General features: G+C 45.6%; 2 protein-coding genes across 4 annotated transcripts in view; one reads left to right on the plus strand and one right to left on the minus strand.

The window, feature by feature from the left end:
- The window catches only part of FAM219A (family with sequence similarity 219 member A), a 91524-nt gene extending 87355 nt beyond the window's left edge, over positions 1-4169 (minus strand). For 2 of the 3 annotated variants that reach the window (XM_086770055.1, XM_086770054.1), the window contains exon 1: positions 3963-4169. In XM_086770055.1, coding sequence (XP_086626181.1) covers positions 3963-4022 — 60 coding nt within the window. In that variant the 5' untranslated portion in view covers positions 4023-4169. The remainder of the gene's footprint in view (positions 1-3962) is intronic. The other variant, XM_086770056.1, reaches the window with a different exon arrangement.
- Positions 4170-4479: 310 nt separating this feature from the next.
- Positions 4480-15946, plus strand: part of DNAI1 (dynein axonemal intermediate chain 1) — a 148172-nt gene continuing 136705 nt past the window's right edge. The window contains exon 1 of the mRNA XM_086770559.1: positions 4480-4560. Coding sequence (XP_086626685.1) covers positions 4528-4560 — 33 coding nt within the window. The 5' untranslated portion in view covers positions 4480-4527. The remainder of the gene's footprint in view (positions 4561-15946) is intronic.

Below are 15946 nucleotides of genomic sequence, written 5' to 3' on the forward strand. Positions count from 1 at the left end.
AACACAGGTTTGTAGAGGTCAGGTAGAGACAGGAGAGCTTGCTTGACTCTGCAATGCTTATCCAAACAGGTTGGAGAGAGGAGGAAATGATTGCCCACCTTCTTAACTTCACATCACTGCGTCTGATGTGAAGGGCAGATGTCACATATGACAGAGCTAGCCAAAATGCAGCCTGCAGACCAAATCCTTCTTGGCTCTGCAACACAGCCCTTATCCAACTTGCTACTAGCGGAGAGAAACTTGCAGCAAACAGAGATCCTGGCAGGCTTTGTCAGAGGAAGCAGTACCCCACACAGCTGCAGTCTGTACTAGTTAGGTACTGCCCTTAGCCACGCAACAAGATGCCAATGCAGCCGTTGGCTGGACAAGGCTGGTGAAGGGAGAAGGTTCTCCCACCAGAAAAATTCGAGCTTTAAAGAAGTTATTTTTGCAAAAAGCCATGGATGTGTCAGGTTCTCTGTCCCTGCCTAGTAAATACAATACTGGTTATTGTCAGGATGTATACTCAATGGACACCAGACACTGTACTACCTTCCCTAACAGACAGCTGATCAACAGCACCAGCATCAGTGGCAGGTTTGGAGGCTGAGGGGCTCAGAAGGGCTTCAGATTACTTCCCAAGAATGGCTTCCCTTTAGCATTTAACAGCCATACCTATCTCTTGATTTTGAACATTAGAAGATCAGCATGCCTGCCTGGCAGATGATTTCTGGGCAGATCACCAGTGGTTATCCTGGAGTTCAGCATAAAGATATCAAAAGCTAAGATGACACTTTATGGCAGATGAATAAGACATTCAAAAACATGTATGCTGGTCAACAACACAAAGTCTTTAAGGTTTTTGAGCAAAGCCTAGTTTCACAAACCTCACTTCAGGACCCTTCTCACACTGCCAGGTACTCGCCAGACTCAGAGGGAACAGTGCTCTCCTAGGACAACCTCCAGCCTGAACAGGATGAAAAAACATTTCATATAGTGAATGCGCTGCAAATCAAGCAAGGGACCTTTTCTTCTCTACTTGCTTTCAACAGTGGATCATGTTTCAAAGCTTTTTTTTTTTTTTTTTTTTAATAGCTTCAGTGTCAATTCACAATGACTCTTGGGTCCCACCTGGAAAACAAACTTCTACCTCAGCCCTTTAGATATGGAAAAGGCCACCAGCCTCATGTCTCTCTGAAGCTGTGTGGAGCTAAAAGCTTTTACACTGGGAAGAAGAAACAAGAAGCCCTGAGATGCTAAGGTTATTCTGTACTTTGAAGCACAGGATGGGAGGGAGAGGGAAGGGACAAATGGTAACTGTAGTAGAACAAAGCAGCAGTATTGGGCAGAACCACGTTACCCAAGCAAATTAGTATGATAAACCCCAGTCAGCTTCTGAACTGCAAGGATTCTAGCAAATACCCAGTCCGTACTTGCAAGATATGGACGAGGACCTACAAAGAAAGAGGAAGCCACTGGAAATGCTGTACCAGACTTGTTCTATCCCACTTTTGAGCCTGACGCCAGCATTTCCAGGCACATGGAAGAATCCTGCACACCTCGTCACAGAAATAGCCCCTCACAATACAAAAGGTTTCACTGTAAGTTCCATTAGCTGAAAATCAACTGAAACCATGAAGCACAGGTTCAGAGTATTCTTTTAAAGGAGGTTTTAAAATCCTTTGTGAAAATTTCCTAATTCTTGTCTGCTAAAGAAGGGAAGGAAACTACTTTCCTAAGCTGACTATTGTTGCTGCAGAGTATACCATCCTATCCTGAGACAGCAGGGTTGGACTGGACAACCTCTTCGCTTTCTGCTCACTTCATGTCCATGCAAACATGCATGCGTCAATTCCACTCCTCCAAGACCATCATAGGGTTTCTAGAAAATATATGAGAGTATTTTTTTGTCTGCCAACAGCTCTTCCAAACTTGCTAATCTCACTGCCATGCCTACTGCCCTCAAAAACATGAATAAAGAGGGACAGTCTTGTAACATCTATTGCCTCTGCTTGATAAAAACACACACAACAAGCAGGGCATGCAACAAGTCCACATCAGCTTGTATGGGCAGTTTTCTTCCCCCTCACAAAGGTTAGAATCTAAAAAACCAAACAACAAAAACAAAAAAGTATTTTCACAATTTGTCAACACTCCCACTATAAGAAAAGTGTTTTTCTTGCCACTGAGGGGTAAAACTTGAGTTTGTAGACCTTCACAGAGAGTCTTTCTGTCCACAAGACAATTATTATGTAGTCTGCTTTTTACAAACACTAGCTGCAACAAGAAGCTGAGGATTAGTACATCAACTCTAAATAACATACAGTTTGATATACCAGAAATCTCAGTAGTATCTTCAGTGCTAACAGGAACCTGCCAATCATCTATCCTTACCTGCTGTCAAAAGGATCTGTGCAAGTATTTCATTAAAGTTCTTTCCACCTCTCCAAACATTTCACATCTCCATCTCACACAATCAGATGCCGAGATGGAATTTGCTTACTCCAGGTGCCGAAGGGAATCAACACCTTGAGTGAGTCAGCCCGTTATCCAGCTTTCACTTTAATGCCAAGGTGAACTGTATTTCAACAGGTTCAGGTCATACATAACAACACACCCTCAAACAGAGAGCATGGCAGACAGGAGTAAGGAGAGAGGAAGACATAAAGGAACCTCTCCCAGATGGGAAAGAGAAATGGACAAACACATTCAAGTGTTCTGCAGCATGCAGCTGGGACGTGACACCACACCACACAAGCAAGCCTGTAGCATCAAAGCACAGCAGCTACATGCTCATAAGAGGTCTTGGACTACTTGGTGATGATCTAGCATCACCCGTGGCTGCCAGCCAGCTGGCCTTCCTTCACAGGCATCATTTCAGAAGCTACCAAAAGCCTGGGACCATTCTACCGGCCCATTTACGCAGCCAAAAAGTCCCATGAGCCTGTACACCTTCTCTGCAATGGCTCCCCAGGGTCCCGTGTAGTAGTGTAACCATTATGTCAACCTCTTCAGAGGTCATTAATTGAGCATAATAGTATCTATGAAGTGTGAAAACATCCTCATATGAAAAACACATGCCGTGGCATGGGGAAGGGGGAGGAAATCAAACCCTCACAGATTGCTTTTTGCATATGTAAAGGATTTTATGCGAGAAAAACTATTTTGACAGAAACGTTTCTTTACAAAACACCTAGGCTTGTCACACGACGAGCATCCAGCAGCAAGCTCTGCACGGAAAGCAGCGGCTACAGAGCCAGCCACGGCGAGGGCCCCGCAGCTCCACACCACACCTACCGCACACCCATCCGGTCCCGGGGGACCGCCGCTCCCCGCAGCTCCCGGACAGGACACAAACCGCCCCATTCTTCCCCCAGATCTTGGTATTTTGTAAAACCCGACCAAAACCCCACCAACCCTCTGTGTCTCCAGCTGCTCTGCCTGCCGAGTCGGGCTCCTCCGGTCTCTCACCGCCGCTCCACCCCCCCCCCCCCCAGCTTCCCCGGGGGGCACTCCCGTGCCCGCTGCTGGAGCCCAACCGGTCGAGGCGACGGGGACACGCCCGCCCCATGCGCCGGGATGCTGGGGGCCGCCGCTGCGTTCGGAGAACCGACGTTTCCGAACCGAGGCAGGAACGGAGCCCACCGCCCGCCCTCCCCCGCCCTCCCCGCCGGCGGCTTCTGCCGCTGCTACCGACTGCGGGGATGCCGAGGCGGGGGGAGGGAAGGGCCGGGCGGGCAGCCGTGACCACGGCCGCCCCGAGATGACACAGCAGCCGCCGCTGGGCACGACCCCGGCGGGGAGGCGCTGAGGGGAAAGGCCGTTACATAACGGTGGCGGCAGGCAGGCGGGCGGGTGGGCTCGACCTCGGCACCGCCGCCCCCGCGGCGCTGACACCCACCCATCCCCCCTCCCCCCCCCCTCCGCGGACCCCCGGTGAGGCGGCGGCTCCCGGGGACAGCGCGGCCCCGCCCGCCCCTCACCAGCGGTTGCATCTCGGCGCGCACGGCGGGCACCTGGAACCGGTCTATCTCCTCCATCATGGTGGCGGCGGGGCTGGGGCTTGGGCGGGGCAGGCGGGAGGGAAGAAGGGCGGGCGGACGGGCACGGGGAGGCTCCTCAGGCGCCGAAGGACGACGGTGCCGCCGCCCGCCGCGGCTGCTGCCTCATCGCCGCCGCCGGGGTGACTCAGCCGCGCCGCTTCCGGGTCCGGCCGCCACCGCCCCGCCCCTTTTTTGCATATTCATGAAGGGGGCGGGGTCTACAGCAAGACCGCCGAGGCCCGGATGCTCGGCTCCCCGCCGCCGCTGGGATGTACCATCCCCTTCCGCGGGGAGAGCGGGGGGGGCACTTCGCGGGGGGGGGGGGGGGGGGGGAGAAGGAGTGGAATAGCCAGGGCAGGCGGTGTTCTGCGGCCGGATTGGTCTCACCGCGCTTCCGGCGCGTTGCCATGGTTGCCGCTATCAACTTCCGGCCGGCCGTTGGCCGGGAGGGCGTGGGGCTGTCGTTAGGAGCGGCCGGTGGCGGGGAGCCGCTGCAGCAGCCGCCATGCCATCCAAGGCGGGCGACAAGCACCGGCAGGTAAGGGCCTATCTCGAGTGGGCAGCGTAACAGGGCAGTGCCGCGCTTCTGTGTGACAGCGCTGTGGTGACGTCACCACCGGCGCCATGACGTCAGCCCTTCCGCATGGCGTCACTGCTGTGCCTCGTGCAGCGGGAGATGGCAGTTCGTACGAGGGAACGTCGCCCTGCAGTCCCGCTCTGACTCTGCCGCCCTCGGCTCCTGCTCTGAGTGGGTGCCGTGGTCTCACTGGTGTGACACCAGCCCCACGATGACGTCACCGTTCCCAGAGCCACCACGTGTTGCATCACCAGGAGTATGCCAGCTCGATTCCACCCCCCAGCTCGTTTCCCTCTGGAGTGCCCTGCAGAGCTGTCACCCTACAGGGCTGGGTGGGACACCCGGGCTCAGCACTTGGCATTGCTTGCTGCGTGGTTACATCATGTTGCATCACTCTGTCCCTGCCCTGAGGTATGTCATCACCCTGCCAGTGACACTCTGTGGCATTTCTGCGCCACCCTATTCAGGCAAACCATCACGTCCCAGAGCCACAGCATCCCATGCTGTCACTGTACTGTTGCAACCCTGCAAGACTCCGGAGTCTTCAGACATCATTGTCATGCCATTTCATCGCTGTTACAGCATATGATGCTTCCCTTCTAGGGGTGCCTTCAGTGTGCTTGAGGTGTCCCCAGTCTGCCAGAGAATCCTTCAGGGACACAGAAGAAACAGATTGAAATCTCTGTTTTAAAAAATTATTTCAATTACACCTAGCTGTAACTTTTATTACTTTACTTTTGTTTTACTACTTGGTCTTCTCTCAGTTCAGACAGCAAAGTGAGGTCATCTGCTAAGCTTTGTGGCCCTAACCCCACTCTGGGAGCAGCAGTGTGGGTGGATGTGTGTCTGTGAGAGCTCACTGTTTGTCCTTAGGCTCTGCATGGGCATGTCTGCATGCACGCCCTCACAGGGTGAAGGGCTCAGTCAGATTCATTCCTGGATCTCATCTACTACTGGAATGTCAAAGTATTTGATTTAAAAGCAGAAGCTGACTTGGCTGATAAAACCTTTTTCATAACAGGTTTAGGTCAATCCCAATGTATTTCTTCTTTGGAGCGGGAGAAAGAGGGTTGGCATAGGTGGCCCAGAATTGACCGAGAGCAAGCACCCTGCTTCCTCAGTCAAGAACATGTGCCAGAAAGCCATAACTGACCAAGGAAGGTGGAAGAAAAAAAAGAGTGACTGATGTGATGGTTCAGCTGTGACGTGGTAGCTGAGATCCCTGGGCAATGCCCAGGGCTCTGTGAGGGGGTCTGGACAGCAGGAGTTCTTTCAATGAGGGAACAGCAACTTTTACCGATCACCTGATCCCCCTCTAATTACCCAAGGGTGGTTCCTCTGAACTGATTTATCCACACTAGGGCTGTGTAGATTTTGTACTATGCAACTTCTGAAGCCTGAGCTAATAAAGCCTGCTAAGTGTGAGCTGTCTCTGCAGAACCAGATCACATCTCTCTGCTCCTGCAATCAAGGGTCGGACCCCAAAATCCAGAAGTACTGAAATAGTTCTTTCTGGGCCCAATGTCTCTGGGAGCCATCCCAGGGTTTCTGCCAACTTAGTAGAAGGGCTTGTGGGCTTTAGCTTAGGCAAGAGTATGAGAGAGGATTACTAGGACATTCCTAATCCTTCTACTAAGAAGTTCTAGTAATTATCAAGTTACAAAGGCTTTATAAAGTTTGCAAAGGGCACAAATTCAGAACCAAAACCCACATTCAGTCCTAGATAATAAAGATGTTTATGCTAAAATTGTAAAACCCATTAATACAATAAAATGCTTGCTCTGAATTTCGGTTTCTTTTACTTTTAAAATTTCCACATAAATATTTTTAATCATTTTCAGTAGCCATTATCTCAAATATTCTGAAATGAAGAGGCTTTGATTCACATGTTATTTGAAAAACTTAATTAATGTGCTGTAAAGGCATTCAATTTGTTTTAAAGCTCTTGAAACATCATAAACTATTTAAACTCTTAGGACTTTTGGCTTTTCACATAACTTTCATTACAATAACTTAAAAGACAATAATTTTAACTTGTCCTGTGTTGCCTTTCCCTTATTTGCCTTGAGCTTGTTAAATTTGATTGCTGTTTCGTGTTCCTTTATCTACTAGAATATTCTAGTGGAAGAATTGTGTGACTTGGGAGTCTGAAGGCTTTTGCTTCATTTCCCTGACTCAAAGTACAGCCCACAGTACAGTGGCTTTGGGAGTCCAGGGAGTGGATGTCTGTGCCTTTGCACTACTTGCTGCCCAATCAGGGCCTGATGATTGGTGTTTACTGAGTGCTGATGGACGCTGTGAAGTTAATTGGTGAGTCAAGGTCTAGATTGCCATTCTTGACAAGAAAAACTCCTTTTAAAATAATTGAGTAACCTCCTGCACTGCTGCCTCATACGTGTTCCTCCTCTCTGCCAGCGTTTGTAGTGAGGCAGGAAACAAGCCTGCTACTTGCTGGTGAGGCTGATTTTTCTGCTAAGCATCATTTCCCTAGGCTTTCCATCCTTGTCGCTTTCATTGCTAGCACTATGCTCTTTTCACTTGTCCCTGTGCGTTTCATTCCTCTCTTTCCTGTATATTGCTTTGTTTGGCTCTGCCTCCTAGGATTTTTGTTGCTGACTGCTTTCCCTTTGAAAATTTTCTACCTAAGATTGTTCTCAAAGCTGAGATTGTTACCTGAACACTATCAGGTCCTTCCCTTTTACTGCATGTCACTTCCAGCCCCTCCTCCACTTTCATGGCTGTGTGTTCTTCAAGTGCTTTGTAATAAATTCTTTTTTTCTTCTTTTCCCTTACAGGTAGTGGTTGCCTGCCCTTCTTCTGTGCCTGACTGGTATCTGCCTTCTCCTCTGACATAAATTTCTTGCTTTATTTCACTCCTTTTTTCTTTATCTGTGTGACTTCAACTTCCAGCTCAATCTTCAGCCACCTGATGTCTTCTCTTTCTTTTTCTTTGAGAGAATTGTCCCATATTCCTGGGTGAAAATATGTCAAAAGCTGATTGGCTATCAAAGATAATGGCTATGGCCTTCCAGATGAATCATTTGACTTGATCTGAGCCTTAATTAGAAGCACCTTTAGGGTCTTCTGTGTTTGTGTACATTAATAAGAAATGTGTTTCATTGTTCAAAATCTGTTAGAATAATGGAATGTGTCTGGATCTTCATGCTCCCAATACAGCTTTGAAACTAATATTTATATGTGCTCTGTACTTCAATAATATCCTTCCTTTCAGGTCTGAAATGTGTTATGCACACTTGAGCTCCACATATTTTGGGAAGATGTAGAATTATGGAAAGGAATCCCTGCGTGAGACTAAAGGGAATGGAAGAATTAGATTCTCAACTTCCTTGAAAATGAGGTCTTGAGGAGGACACTTACAAGTGTAGCATTCTTTAAGAGCACTGACCTGTGTGGCATGTGCATGGACCTGCAGAAAGTTGTTGACAGGGCAGGGAACAGCACCCCGTTAGGCAGATGTCAGTCCCATGCATGATCCTGAGTGGTGACAGAAAGTGTCCAAGAATTTTGAGATAGTTATATTAAACATGGTTATCAGGTGTGCTGTTGGAGGCATTGGTTCCATATTTCCATGTCTTTGTTTTCTGGCTCAAGGAGAAGCCTTGTGTGAGCAGTGGAGAGCACCCTGTGCTACTGTGTACCTCTGTGGCTGAACCCACCCCAAGGAGAAGCAAGATTTAGTTATGGTTTCTTAATTGACATTGCGTACACTTGTTTGCATTTACAGTGTGCAAAACTAGACTGGCTGGTCTTATCTCTTAGGGTCAATCCCACTGTCAGCAACAGGTGTTAAGAAAGAAACAGGTGTAACACTTATGCAGTGTTGAGAAAGCATCGGAGTTCGGACAGTACGGCATTTCTTGTTACACTTGACTTGTGGTCTTGCACCCACTGACGTGAGCAGCTTCTTTGCTGTTCAGCAAGTTGTCAAAGAGAAAAAAAGAGACACTCTCCCCAAACAAATTCATTTTTAACGATCAGACACATTTTATTTTTCTTGCCAGCAAAAGCTTTTAAGGTGCTTAATGGCTCTTAAACATGCATTAAACCATCCATGGAATATAAAATAAACATTCAGTTTAGTGCCTGTCAGAAAACAGATTATAAAATGTATTGGCAAATAGCTCTTCAATTGGCACCCCTAGCGTGTGTAAATGGATGTCTGCTGCCGTGCAGGCTAGAAGTCAGTTTGCTTCCTTTGGCTTTGGTTCCACTCTGTGCTTCTCTATTCCTTGTGGTTTACTATGGAGTTCGCCAATATTCAAAACAAGAACAAAAATCTAGCAGGAAATTATTAAATGGTTTTACAGAAATGTCAAGCGCAGCTCTTAGAATGTCTCTCTCTCTTCCCTTTAGAATCCTACAAGCAGCCATGTTCTTCTCTTTTTTTTTTCAGATTATGTGTTAACCTCTGTGCTGTGCTCCAGAGGAAGTGGGAATGGTAATGTCTGTCCTCAGGAAGATGAAGTAAACTTAGCAGGAGCATTCTGTGGTTGCTCAGCTTTGTAGTCTGTCTTATGCTGACAGCTAGCATGGGGAGCAGAAAGGCTGCAGTAGTGTCTCTTTAATGATCTTAAAAAAATATAGTCTGGGTTTGTCATTGCCCTGATTAGTGTTTCATTAATATGTAATTGATTTTCAGCCCTTGGAAAATTTACTTAATATGAAATGACTGTTCAGCTTTGCAGAATAATCAGCTGGCATCATCTTTGCCTCAGAGCTTTCTGGTATTTTAGGCTGGATCTGCAAATCCAGATCTACTCAGCCTGCCTTATGCTTTAAGCAAAGGACAGTATCTCAGGTTACCCAAGGAGTTACTGTATGGTGTTGTGTCTGGCTGCTCACCATGCAGGGACCAGTTGCAAGAGCTAGTCTGCTAGGGGCAGTTTAATCTGAGAGTATAGGAGAAGTATGTACCAACCAGCCTAGGCTAAAGTGAGAACCCTCGTCCTGGATGGCAGGACAGCACATGTGGCAGCATCATTGTATCTCCTTGATTAGTCAGGGCAGGCCTTGGATCTGATGGTGAGGGATGAACACAATTTTTCCTGAAGGATTTCTGGCATCACAAATTCAGGATTCAACTCAGTTCTTAAATGAAGAGTTGCTCTTGAGAGTAAATCTCTGCTTCCTGGGCACCATGACACCATGTTTACCATCAGCATTGCCACTGACAAGTCAGAGGTTTTCTGCAGCGAAGGATGAAACACTTGAAACGTAGGGCTGTAGAAAATAGCTGTTATAGAGAACCAGACATGACTGTTCCAGGAACTGGAAAAAGCTTTTTGCTTTTGCTATTTAGTCAAGAAGGCAGGTACTGATAGTCTTGTCTATTTTGTTTAAATGCGGTTAATGAGTTGCCGATCTGCAATTGGTGGGTATCATATCACCAACAAAAAGAGAGAGCAATAATCACTGTGGATGGAGTAAGCAAGACGGACAAGAATTGAATGGGTAGTTGAGTACGATTCTTTGTTTTCCTCATTGCAGACTAAGCTTGAAACATGTTACTAGGGTGCTCAGGGCAAAACTTCCACTAGACATTGCAACTCTTTGATGCTTGCTTTCCCATTACATGTTTCTGGGATGGAAAAATAAGATAGAGCTTACAAAATGCCAGCCTGGTAGTGCTTTTTAAATTTACAGCAATGTGCCTTGGACAGTAGCCAGTAGTTTCTTCTTACTTTAATTTTCCTGTTTTATAACTAAAAAATATATATATATTTAGAGCAATTTCACTTGAGACAACCCAAATATCCCACCTAAAAATAGAATTAGAAATGCTTGTTGGATAGGTCAGCAAAAGGAAAGCTTCCTGCTGAAGAGCTAGATTTTGGAGCTATTTGCACCTCTTAATGGCTTGCCTACGTTAGAGGGAGCTGTGGCAAGGGAAAGGAAAATTAAATGGCATTTAAAGCATCATTTTTTGTCTGTTTCCTCTCTTCATCTGTATCATCTTGTTGGATTACTGTATTTTTGCTGTAGTCAGTAGTTAATTTGTCTTGTAGCATAGTCGATGTTTGGCCCAGGGAGGAATTTCTGGGTGCTGCTGCCATAAACACATCCTGGAAAAGAGGTACAGTAAAGAACAGCCACTTGAATTTTCTATATCCTTGATTTAAGTATGGTGACTGTTGTGGGCTTCTGACATCTTGTCACTGTGACAACTGTGGTAATCTGTTCATTTATCTCATGTAAGACAGTCATCAGAATAAAACTTCTTTAGCGTGCATAAATTCTCACTCTGGCATTTTTTGCTGTAGCAGTGGAGTAGCTGCCAAAGTGGTCAGAGTTACGACAGTGACCTGGAGGTGAGAAGCTCCTTATAACTCCTTAATGCCTCCTACCCATTCCTTCGTTCCCTAGCAACAATGTCTCTTTTTTTCCTAATATAAATTCCTCATAATTATTCATACTCCTCTTCTTGTTAATTAATATTATTATTAAAGGCAGAGATGGAAGCACCATTTATTAGGAAGATTTAGGAGGACTGTTGATTTCTTCTGTAGCAAGACCATCTTCAGTTCGCATAAAATTTGCTCAAATGTAATTGTTTGGATTGATATGTGCTTTGCTGGGTGTCTGACTTAGACTATGCCTTAAAAAAAGACTCTTTAGGCTGAACAACATAAACCAAAATACTAGTAACAACTTATTGTCTGAATGCTGCCCATGCTTGTAAGCCTAGGAGAGCTTAAGTGAGGCAGGGAACCTACAAAAAACAAAGTGTGTGATTATGGAATTAAACTGTGTAACGTAATGCCTGTGCCCAATAAGATGAATTGAAGGTTGCCCCAGCAACCTTAATTCTTGCATTTTCTAAATTCTGAGTGCTTATCTTTGAGATGCTAATAATAGTCTGTTAACTTATAATTTTTTTTTCTGTAGTTAATATTGTAACAGCAAAAATGTGCTTGAATTTTAGAGATGTATAAATGCATATGAAGGCCAGTAATTGTTGTGAGCATCTTACTGGTGAATATACAATAATTATGTTGATTTACAGTTGTAGTTTATTTTTATTTGTATTGTGGATGCATTTGTGACCTCTTCCCTGTTGTGCAGACAGTGTGTGATGTGGAACAAAGAAATAGCTGTTGGAGCAAAAGGATTGCATCTTAAATAATAGTTTATGGATAACACATTGATACAGTAAAAAGAAGAATGAGGAAGCAATGGCCATCATTCTGAACCATGGTGGCACGACACCAAATGCCTGCATGCTATTGAGGACTCTTTACAGCTAATGTGGCAGAGAGAAGTTTTAAGGAAAGGTATGAAGAACGACAGTGTGCTGGCTTTGGAAAGATTTACAGGAAGCAGGAGCTTGCAAAAGAAATAGCAAGAGGACAAAGCACAGATACACCAATAACAAGGAATGTCAGGACTGCCTTTTCCAGCAAGTGGCACAGCAGTAGACTTTGTGCTATTATCTGAATTAGGAGGCCATGTAAAACATTTTGTATTCTTGACTGACCCATGTTTGCTTCCCACCTTGCTTCTTGAAATGATTTTAAACAGATCTACTTGTTTTAATAAGTGTCGCCTAGTGCTAATATTGACAAAATACTAGGATGTCATCTCATCTCTTCATGTTGGTCTTGCCTTCCAGCTGGATTCCGACATATTTAGGTACTTTGGGATGAACCTTCTGCAGCATAGGCTGTGGTAGCACATCCCTGCAGGAATGATGCTTGCATCCTGAAGGCTACCTTCTGCTTTTTATATTGACTTCTGCAGAGTATTGAGTCAAGTAGGATTACAGTCTTTACCTTCACTGGGCAGAGTCCAGGATATCCAGCAAGTAAGATACTCAGCTTCCGTTCTTGTTGAAGTAGGTCTCTGTGCTCTGAGAGATGGTTTGCCTAGGCAGGAGGTGAGAGTTTTGCTGAAGGACCTTGGAATGAGCTAAGGCCCAGCACCTTCCTAGACTCTACTACTACCTGCCAGGCAAACCTGTGCTCCCCTGCTCCAGGTATGGCTGTCCTGTCTTTGTGGAGCGTATGTGGAAGAAAGCCCAGGACCTACACTGGTCAGTGTATGCTGGCTCCCATCTTCCCTCTTCGGGTTTAGCACACTTGTGGAGTGGACTAAATGTACCCTTACTATGCAGAGCTTGGCCAAGGATCTTTGTGACAGCAAAGTAGCTCTAAGGCGGCAGTTGGAGGGTTTTTTTAGTTCAAAATACCAGTGATAACAAGTACAATTTTGTAACTGTCCTGCCAGTCATGTTCTTGCTCCCTACTATGGGGAACTACTTCTCTTACTTCCCGGGAAGCCCCAAAGCAAGCTGCCACAGTCAGGAAGTGGGATCTGGCGGTGAAGTAGGAGTAAGGCAAACGGAGAAAGGTGGTAAATCCCACCAACAGATGCAATGCGACCCCTCCCCTGAACAGCTTCTCCCAGTTGTACCCAGCTGGATGTGGTACTCTCAGCTATCCTTTGATAAAGGGGAAAAACATGTGTGAGATCAAAGTTAAGACTTTCAGAGCCTGATTATTTTTTAAAATGGTCTGTAAACTTTGTTACACTCAAAATCTTGTTTATGGGCAAAGAGAAGGCACACTATATATAACTAGATATAGAACTAATAATTAAATCTTACTTAGTATGACTGAAATCTTAGTCTAAATGCTGTCATCAGTCCAGATGTAATTATTAAAGAAAATAAGAAGTGCCTCTGTGCAAAAAATAATCAATAATAATAATAATAGAATCATAGAATGGTTAGGGTTGGAAGGGACCTTCAAAGGTCATCTAGTCCAATCCCCCTGCAAGCAGCAGGGTCATCTCCAACCAGATCAGGTTGCTCAGAGCCTCATCCAGCCTGGCCTTGAACGTTTCCAGGGATGGGGCTTCCACCACCTCTCTGGGTAACCTGTTCCAGTGTTCTACAACTTGAATTGTAAAAAAATTTTTCCTAATATCTAATCTAAATCTACCTCCCTCTATTTTAAAACCATTACTCCTTGTCCTATCACAACAGGCCCTACTAAACAGCCTCTCCCCATCTTTCTTGTAGGCCCCCTTGAGGTACTGGAAGACCACTATAAGGTCTCCCTGGAGCCTCCTCTTTTCCAGGCTGAACAGCCCCAACTCTCTCAGCCTGTCCTCACAGGAAAGGTGCTCCAGCCCTCTAATCATCTTCGTGGCCTCCTCTGGACCTTTTCCAGCTGGTCCATGTCCTTCTCATGTTGGGGGCTCCAGAACTGGACAGAGTACTCCAGGTGGGGTCTCACTAGGGCAGAGTAGAGGGGCAGAATCACCTCCCTCGACCACCTGGCCATGCTCCTGTTGATGCAGCCCAGGATGCGGTTGGCCTTCTGGGCTGCAAGGGTGCATTGCCTGCTCATGTTGAGCTTCTCGTCCACCACCACTCCCAAGTCCTTCTCCTCAGGGCTGCTCTCAATCCATTCCCCACCCAGCCTGTATTTGTGCCTGGGATTGCCATGACCCAGGTGCAGGACCTTGCACTTGGCCTGGTTGAACTTCATGAGGTTGGCATGGGCCCACGTCTCCAGCCTGTCAAGGTCCCCCTGGATGGCATCCCTCCCCTCCAGCGTGTCGACCGCACCAAACAGCTTGGTGTCATCGGCGAACTTGCTGAGGGTGCACTCTATCCCACTGTCCATGTCGCCGACAAATATGTTAAACAAGGCCGGGCACATAATAATAATAATAATAATAATAATAATAATAATAATAATAATAATAATAATAATAATACTAATAATAATAATAATAATAATAATGCAGTTAAAATTGTTGCATGCAAACTTCTCAGTTTCTACCCCTTTTCTAGTATTGTGGCCAGCCTTTGTCTCGTCCTCTGGTTCCCAAGATTGATGGTTTCATTTTTGCTGTCAGTGGTGGTGGTGGTGGGGATGTCATGGCAAGTTGTCAGCATCTGGGGTCCTTCACTGGGAAGAATAAGATGTCCCTGTTGATGGTTTCTTCTTTGCTCTAGGACCTACCTGAAGTTTCTTTTATATGTTAGCTAACACACTTTCACACATTTATCTTTCTTCGTTAGTCTAATGATGCTTTTAGAGTGTACTACATACTATTATTCTGTTTTATTTGGCCAGTGGTGAGATGCTTACAGCTGTGGTGTCACCAAGCCTGTGCTGCATCTTCTATCATCCCCTGCCTGTCTTCCTCTATGCCACATCCTGGATCTCCTCAGGGTCCCTCTATCATATCAGGCCTGTACTATATAATTAAATTACAGTCATAAAACCATGATGGTACTGTACAGAGACAAAAGAAATAAAGCAAATTAGGCCTCTGGTTGACTAGAAAATTGCTCATGCTCTACCCCACAGAACCTTTATGGTGTGGGGAGCAGGGCAGGGTTGGTGTTCCTTCCTTCCAGTGTACTGTAGCTCTAGGTTTTCTTCAGTGTCCCTTTTGGATTTTAACATAGTTGCAGATTTTATTCACAGGTGGCTTTTCGGATTATATTAATTGAAATCTGTGCAACTGCCAAAACCAATTACCCTCAGATGGCCTTGTCAATGCCTTTGCTGCTGGATAAATGCTTTCATAGATTCATCTACAAAGGGTAATAGTGAGTAGGCTTTGTTTCATGTTTAAAATTAATAGTTTTCTTTTAATTTGAATCCAAATGAAATTCTGCTCTGAAAATCTATTTTAAATTCTGTTGCTTAAATCACATCTAATTCACAAATAGCATGGTCCTTATAGGATAGGATGTTCTGTTGCCCGTTGCCAAGCCGTCACTCGGGGGAGACAGGCCAGCTGTGTAGTCCAGTGGTTTCAATAGCAGTTGTGACGCTGGGGCTCCTAGGCTGTCTGCTCTGCTAGAGTCCCCACTGTGAGATTATAAAGGAACTATCATAACTCTTTTATTTTCTCCACTTAGGCTGTAACAATTTGTATTTCAAAGTGAGGCACATTTTCTAAGCATGGAAATGTATCATTCTGCTCATTTTTCATTGCTTTTAATATATGTCTTCTGGAATAAAAATAATCCCTGATGCCTTGTTAGTTACAGCAGTTTTATATGGCTTAGCTTGTACAAAGAGAAAGAACATCATTGAAAGTCACAGCCTCACATCTCTGCTACTGTTTATTCTCCTCTGAAAATATTTTTCTGAATTCTTATTGTCAAGTCTTAACAAGTAATGGGGCTTTAGAAATAAGGCTTGGGGATACTGGGTCAAAGTCATTATGGCTGCTTAATTGTTTGACACATAGGAAACAGATGGTAGAAGTAAATAATTTTCCTAATAAAGGGGAATCATGAGAGGAGTGTAGGAATCTCTGTAGAGACTCATGCTCCTCAAGGTGTTTGTAAGAGGTACGG

Source organism: Chlamydotis macqueenii, chromosome Z, assembly GCF_036417535.1.
Source record: "Chlamydotis macqueenii isolate bChlMac1 chromosome Z, bChlMac1.mat, whole genome shotgun sequence".
NCBI lineage: Eukaryota > Metazoa > Chordata > Aves > Otidiformes > Otididae > Chlamydotis > Chlamydotis macqueenii.